The 8,560-nt window shown below is 34.7% G+C and overlaps 1 protein-coding gene across 1 annotated transcript; it reads right to left on the bottom strand.

Moving 5' to 3' along the window:
• Positions 1 to 3,298: 3,298 nt before the first annotated feature.
• Positions 3,299 to 4,432, bottom strand: LOC308278958 (actin-related protein T1-like; the record flags this gene model as incomplete). Its single annotated transcript, XM_080718944.1, has 1 exon — positions 3,299 to 4,432. The coding sequence occupies one exon, from the start codon at positions 4,430 to 4,432 to the stop codon at positions 3,299 to 3,301; it is 1,134 nt and encodes a 377-aa protein (XP_080575070.1).
• Between the last annotated feature and the right edge of the window lie 4,128 nt (positions 4,433 to 8,560).

Below are 8,560 nucleotides of genomic sequence, written 5' to 3'. Positions count from 1 at the left end.
AATTTGGAGAACAACACGGATATTACTCAAATATAAGATCACAATGAAAAAGCCAAATGTAAGAAGGAGGGAGGGAAAGGCACTGGGGAAGAAATTAGGGAAGGACAAAATGATTGATGTGTGCATGTATGCCTCTACCATCTTGTACCCCATTAAAATGTATGACTAAAATGCACCAATTAGAAACAAAAATAAATAAATTTTTACAAAGTAAATAGAGAACTTTGATAAAATCTGGCAATCTCATTGCAAAGAAAATGAGGTCAGTATTTTGAGAAGGTAACTGTACCCCTGTATTCACTGCAATATTTTCAAAAGCAAAGAAATATAAACAATATAATTATATTCATATATATAAATATATATGAATTGGTATCAAATATTGTAGCTTTATATGGTTTGAAATCAGAAAATTTATATCTTCTAGCTTTGTTCTTTTTCAAGATCGTAGTGGGTATCTAGAGTCCATATTCCATATTAGGATAGATTTTTTTCTAAAAAATAAATATATAAATATATGATAGTTTCACCTAAAAAATAGAAAAAAAATATTCTCTGGTAAGAAAGAAAGCAAAAAGAAATATTGAAATGTTAGCTTTAAGTCATCAAAAGCTTGGTGTCAGACAAATGAAACTGTTATGTGAGATTATCATTTTTAAGTTTGGATAAATTGCTATAATACTAGTTGTCAACCACTAAGCCAAGCATGGGAGGGAGGGATGGTGAGAGAATGGGGTGGGGATCGGGTGGGGGCTGACTGGGCGATGTGTCATTGTATGTCTACAAAAGTTTGTATCCCACTATGATGTATGAATACAGTGCACCAATAAAAAATTAAAAAAAAAGGTCAGAGACAGTGTTAATGGGGATGATGAATGGGGAATGTTTGATCAATGTGTTTGAAATAGTGAAATAACAAGAGATTTTGGTTTACTATTAAAATGTATGGTGACTATACATAATTATGTACTGCATATTGAAAGGAGAATTATTTTGTAAGGTTTCATCACAAAAATTATTAATTTTTGAGGATATGTATATATATATATATTTAACTAGATTTAAATATTTTATTATATATACATGTATCAAATAATACATGGTACCCCATTAATTTGTAAAACTTTATATTTTTCTGTATCAGTTAAATAAATAAAGAAAACCTACCGTAATATAAAAGACAGAAATATATAAGAAAAGAATAGCTGGGTGTGGTAGCGCACGCTCGTAATCAATGAACTTGGGAGGCGAAGACAGGAGGATAGCGCAGGTTCGAAGCCAGCCGCACTGGCTCAAGACACACTGTTTCCAAATAAAAAAAGTACAAAAGTAGGTCTGGGAGTGTAGCCCAGAAGTAGAAGGGTTTCCAGGAACCCCAGTCCCACCAAAAAATAAAAATAAAAATAAAAATAAAATAAATATATAAGAAAAGAAAACTAAACATTAAAATACCTTACAAATACATTATATAAAATATTCATAAAAATATCAATTCTAAGCCAGCAGCATATTAAAATGTTTACTCATTTCGATCAAGTGGGATTTACTCAAAAATGCTAGGGTGTTTTATCATATAAAAGTAGTGAATATAATCCCACATAAAATAAAAATCAAAATGATAAAATTACATAATAATCTATAATGAGGAAGAGAAAACTTTTTAAAATTTTTATTGTATTTTTTTTTTTTTCTTTCTGGTCGTACTGGGGTTCCTGCAAGCCCTTTTCCCGCCGGGCTAAACTTCCATACTTACTTTACATTTTTAATTGGAAAGAGGGTCTCCTAAGCTAGTGCGGCTAGCTTCGAACCTGAGTGATCCTCCAGTCTCTGCCTCCCAAACTTAGGGATTACAAGAGGGTGCCACCACGCCCGGCATAATTCTTATTCTTTTAATCGCTGGGCATTAAACCTAGGGACAATCTGCTTCTGAGCAATGTCCCCAGCCTATTTTATTTTTATTTTGAAACAAAGTTTCACTGAGTTGCTGAGGCTGGTTGCAAACCTATGATTCTACTGTCTCAGCATTCCAAGTACTTAGATTATGGGCATATAGTTCACCAAATCCATCCAGAGATGCTTTTGACAGAATCCCAAATCCTACAAATTATTTTATTATGTAAACACTTAATAAATTAGAAAAAGAAGAAAAATTCCTGAATATGATATATGTCAATATATGAAATAGTTTATTAAATATGGCACCAAATCCCAATGTGGTGGTGCACGCTTGTAATTCCCGCGCTTGGGAGGCGGAAACAGGATTGCACAGGTTCAAAGACAGCCTGGCTGGCTTAAGAGACCCTGTTTAAAAAAAAAAAAAAAAAAAAAAAAAAAACCTCTTCTACCGGAGTGTATCCCGGAGGTAGAAGGATTTCCAGGAACTCCAGTAACACACCATTACACACACACACACACACACACACACACACACACACACAGGCACCACAAACACAAGAAAAAAAAAGAATTATTGAAAAATCAGACTTCAGCACAGGTTCGAAGCCAGCTGTGCTGGCTAAGAGACCCGGTTTCCAAATAAAAATATATATAAAAAAATAGGTCTGGGAGTGTAGCCCAGAGGTAGAAGGACTTCCAGGAAAAAAAAATTAAAGAAAAATCAGACTTCATTCATGAAAACTAAACTTTTCTGCATCAAAAAATATCAAGGGTAAAATGCCAATCCAAAAGAAAAATTATATCAGATTTGTATCAAGAATAAACTTTCTATTAAATGAGAAATAAAATGCAAACAACTGCATTAAAAAATGAGTATTACATATGAGTGAACTGATATGTCCAAAATAGAGGAGGCAACAAAGTAGCAGCACATAAAAAGATGAAGAATGTCAATAATCCTTAGGGTTATTCAAAACAACACACTGAGATAAAATTTCATTCACTTTAAAATGGCTATTTATCAAAAAAAAACAAAGAAATAACTCTTAGCATTGACATGAATAAAATTAACTTGTACAAGGCTGAGGGGGGTGTAAAATGGTAAGACTCCTAAAGTCCTCAAATAGTTAAAAAATATAATTGGTATATGACTTAGAAATTCTACTCATAGGTACATAACAAAAAGAACCAAACAGGAACGCAAATAAGGTTTTGCATAACAAGGTTTAGAGCAATATGCAACCAGAATGAACTGAAACCTGAATAGGGAAAACCGGTTTATTGAACATTCTATTGAAGCCCAAGGGATGATGTTACCCCTGCCCTGCCCCTACAGACTGATCCTCCTGTACCGTAGCATTTCAAGCTGCCACCCCCCCACCCCCCCTGTGTTCACCATTCTTTAAAAGCATTTTCTCTGAACCACAAATTTCCCAAACTCCTTGAAATCCTCAGAGGTGACCCACATCTGCTTGAAAGTGCTCATAGAGGTCATGACGGACCCACCGATCCAGGTAGAGAAACATCTGTCAGGAGAAGCAGTGATCTTGATAGGGGTCCCCCTGGAAGCTAGCTCCTCCAATTCTTTCATGAGCCTTTCCTCCAGCCCAGGGAAGAGTGTGGTGCCTCCAGAAAGCACGATGTCTGCAAAAAGGTTCTTCTGGGTGTCGATGTCGCATTTGCTGATGCTGCTGCAGACCATTTTTGAGAGTCCAGGGTCGTGGATGCCCAGCTGGTCTGGTGCAAAGAGAACCTCTGGCACCTGGTACAGGTGATCCCCCATGTGGATGACATTCCCATCCGGCAGTGTGTATTCTCTCAGGACCTCCTGCCGCCTCTTGCTGGGCTCTTTCTCTGGCTCCAAGGCAACATAGCACAACTTCTCTTTGACGTCATCCACCACAGCCTTGTTAAGTATGCAAGGGAAGGTACATCCTCGAGCAAGGAGGAGCCTGGTCAGGTGTTCTGTGATGTCCCTGCCTGCCACGTACAGTTTGGTCACTGCATGAGGAAGGGAGTAGCCCTCGAAGACAGGGACAGCACAAGTGATCCCATCGCCACTGTCCACCACGAGGCCTGTGACACAGGCAGAAGCGTAGAGAGTTCCCACTGCGTGGTTGGACAGGTAGAGTGCCGGGACGCTGAATTTCTCAAACATGATTTCTGCAGTCTTCTCTCGCGTCTCCCTCGGGTTCAAGGACGGCTCAGTCAATAGTACTGGCTGTTCACTGGGTTTCACTTCCATCTCCCACTCAAAAAGGTGCTTCCAAAGTTTCTCCATGTCATCCCACCTGGTTATCAGTCCACGCTCTATGGGGTAGTGCAAATATAGGGTGTCATACTTGTACTGGGCTTCTTCCCCGACAAAGTACTTTTTCCGGTTAGCTCTTGCCGAGGGTATGTTGAATTTAGGGTGCCCCACGACGGAGTTGATGACATGACGGGGTCCAATCTCTCCAGACAGGCCTGCTTTGCACAGTCCCGAACCGTTGTCAAAAATCACTGCTGGAGCATCCAAGGCATACAGATGAGACATGTCTGCTCCGGATCCTGATCTTTTCTACTTCACCAAGAGAAAGAAAGAACACTTGGGCCACTTTGTGAGATGACAGGTACCACTGTAAGTTTCCAAGCTGTAGGATTCCAAGGTCCTCAAGTTGTTACGCAGGTGAAGGTAGGGGAGGCTCTCCTAGATCCGCGAGAACACCCCGTCCTCACCCCATGAATGCTGTCCCCTTTCTGGCACCCCAGGGCCTGCGCAGGCCAATTTCAAGGGTGGTTGCCTGGCAAGTCATAAGGTAGCCATGGCAACCATTGTCCTCTGCAAGCATCAGAGAGGCAGGACCTCTGAGCCACCACCAATACTCCCTGTTTGGTGAGCCATGAAGCCAAGAAAGCCAAACCACACCAGCTCACCACTTCCATTAGACCAAAGAGCCCGAAACAGATGTCTGGTTTCAGAGTAAAATGAGGCTGCTTGCTTCAAAGAACAGCTATATCTTTTTTTGTTTCACTGGAGAATTCTGTTAAGGAATTTAAAAACAACTAACTGTTCTATACATAAATATTATATAAATATAGATAATACACATAATATATAAAATATATAATATATATCATACATAGTACTTAAAGATTATAACTATTCTATTTTAGTAATAAGACATAACTGTGACATCCCAGGCTATGAAAGCAACAATAAGAAATGTCAAAACGTATCTATCATGAACGTAGAGGCACAGTAATATGCATCTGATGACAGACATTATGGACTGTTGATACAGGAGTAGTGCGATTATAGCTATATTAGTTCTTATCCTGATGAAATAAAGGTGATGGTATATATAATTATCCCCTGAAAACTACTAGAAAAATAGCAAACTACATAAAACATAAGTTTTCAGGCATTTGTCAATTGGTATGCATTCCTGCCCAAACAGAAACAAATAAATTTAGTTCTTAGATTTCCCAAAATTACTACCAGGAATGATTTTTCAGGTCCTAGAACAGAAGGCAGAAATCCACTTAGAGCCCAGTAGTTTTGGTGACTTGAGTATAGAGCATTTGATTTTGAAAAAGTCTAGGGTATCCAGAATATACGAAAAGTCTGGACTGATAAAAGCTGCATCATGAGATAGCTTTGAAGAACTGCACAGAGATCTGGATGAGTACAGGACTGGACACATGTATGAGAAGAATGCAAAGCCTGAAACTATAAACATAAGATTTTGGGGAAAGTCTTCAGATTTATTTTATTAAATTGAATATACAAATGATGCCATGACTTTCCTCTTATTATAGGTCATTCATGATATTTATTGAATAAAGAGTAAAAGAATAATTAAAATTATGAAGAAACAAGATGGAAATTTAACTTACCCATTCATATAGACTTAGGATGTTACATTATTTTAATAAATAAATAAAGAGTGTATTTTATATTTTTTCGCATCTTTATCCCTTTTGTTAAATATGCACTTGTGATATTAAGAAATTGAAAAATAATATTTAAATATTGTTAGAATGACAAAAATGTATTACTTAATATGCATTTTTATTCACAGAGCTTTGGTTTACTCATAGGAATAATAAAAAACAAGCGTGTAAGATATTTACTTTTAAAGGATGCTCCTTCCGATGCAACCAACTGTGGAAACTTGAAATGTCAAATGTATCTCTATTTCAGCTTCTGCAACTATATGGGAATTAAAACAAGCCTAATTATATTGTAGATGACCATAGCTGTCCCAATAAAATGTCATTTAACGACAACAAATTTTAAATAATTCTTCTATACAATAAAAATATCAGAAATCATTATAAAATGTAAATAGAAAATCAAATTTTAAAACTATCTTTATTCAGATTCATCAACAATAAGCGTACTTGTCCCTCAACGTAGAAAACTCTCACATAGTAATGGAGGCATAATTGGTAGTAAAATAACTTCTAGCCCTGTCTGATGCCTTAATATTTATATGTTTGTACATGGGAGAGTGGTTCAGTAAAAATGTAGTATTTTTAATAATTAATAGCCCCAAAAATTGTATGAGAAATTGTACTTTTGTTAACATTCTCCTTTTCTCTCATATCTTAAAAGTAGCTGCATTATATGAATAAATCATAATTTTAACATTGCCTTTTTACTGATCTTTCTTCATATTTTGCTTAAAAGATTTTAAAATTAAAAGTTGGTATTATAAATGAATATGAGGCAACATTTCACCTGGTCACCAATTCTGTGTCTGTTTTTTGTTGTGCTCAAACATTTGTAGTATATCACTCTAATGTGATTAGATACCACTAACTGAATATGAGAAATAAAATATTATATTTCACTGCAAATTTTTATTTTGTGATAGTATAATTATATTTATTGGTGTACTATATTGCTCTCCTAATGTACATTTAGAAATATAAAAAGGACAAAAGTAACAATATCAAATAAAATGTACTATAAAAATGTTATTAGAAAAGATTAGTATAATTTATTATTCAACTGATATGTTTATTTTCTAGTATGCTGAATATTTTATACTATAAAAATTTAATCACAAGTAGTCTATAGCTCAAAAATGTTATTTTCATAGAATGCAATATTCCTTTCCTTACATATTAAAGAGTGAATACTTCATTCTGATTTTCAAGCAAGCATCCTCTTGAGAAGACAAGTGTCATTTGCACTCACAAAGAGAGGTACTACTACCTGCTGGATTGATTGGCGCTCATGTTCTGAATAAATTTTTATCATAATAGTGAGACTATAACCGAGACTTGAGGAATGCTCTGGAATACAGGAACTCTGACTGCTTTTCAAGCAGTCTGTAAAGTGTAGAAGTATAAAAAGTGGTCTTGAATCCTGAGACCAATTACATAACCACAATTCAATTATTTTTTTCCTCTGAACAATGTTTACAATTTCAATATATAAGCTTTTCTAGAGGACTTTCTGTACTAATAACAATATCAACATCTTAACTGGCTTCATAACCATAAAATATAATTGTAATAAAGATGCAAATGTACAAATATAACTTGCATTTTTTTAAATAAATGATAAACTTCTGAGAAAGAAATCAATCCCATTCACCATTGTCATAAAAAAATCTAGTAATAATTTTGGTCAAGTAATTGCATGATCTATGTAATGAATATTACAAAACAATGATAAAGAAAATTTAAAAAGACAAAAAAATCCCAATGATCATGTCAAAACCTTAACTTACTGCTCCTCAGAGGCCTGTAATATCTTTTTACCCCAGTCTCTACGTGTAAAACTGTAGTTCAAATATGCTTTGGTAAATTCAACTTTTTTTCAGTGGCTTCTAAAGATTTATGCAGTTCTCTGAGAATTGGACTCAGTTCTTGCAACCCCATTTGGATCTATATTGTTGCCAAATCAGTCTCTCAGAGAGTGAACACTGATATATGCTTCCTAGTTTTTCTTTTGATAATGTTAGTCTTATCTAGAATTTTTTCTATTAAATTCAGAAATCTTACCTCATCTAACTTGACATTGTTTGAAGTTATGTAAAGTTACTAAGAATTCTCATTCTAATCATTATGGGTGTCAATATATTTATGAGATAATTGTGTTTTAAACTAATGTTGGTGTAAATATCTATCAATTTATCTACAGGCTTACCAAATAATTAAAATAAAAATTGTTATGAGTATCTAATGTTCAATAATTAAAGAAATAAGCTGGACACGTTTGAGGTCAAACTCAACAACTTAACAGGACCCCAGACATTTAGTGAAACTCTATTTTAAAATAAAAGATAAAAAGTGCTTGAAATTTGACTGCCTTTGGGTTAAGTTCCAGAAAATAATAGTTAATACTAGGAATCTTAAAATGTCAACTATATCTTTTTTTAAAAACTGCAGGAATTTGAGTATACTTGCTGTATATCATGCAATAAGTACTTTTCAGATGACTAGACTTCCTAATAATGATTGAAATAGAAGCATCAAGATCTAGAATTTTACTAACTTGTATGTCCTAGTTTTAATATGATTTAATTATTCATTTGGGATAATTACAAATAAAATGTTCATGGTTATATATAAAATGAAGGTCTGGAATTGCAGTTTATTTATGTGAGAGAAATAATGGACATACAATATTTACTTGATTATAGTAACTAAACCAAAAAATTACAAG

This window comes from Muscardinus avellanarius (assembly GCF_963383645.1).
Source record: "Muscardinus avellanarius genome assembly, chromosome: X".
Classification (NCBI taxonomy): domain Eukaryota; kingdom Metazoa; phylum Chordata; class Mammalia; order Rodentia; family Gliridae; genus Muscardinus; species Muscardinus avellanarius.
Note: the sequence above shows the minus strand (reverse complement) of the source record. Positions and strands in the feature narration are given on the sequence as shown.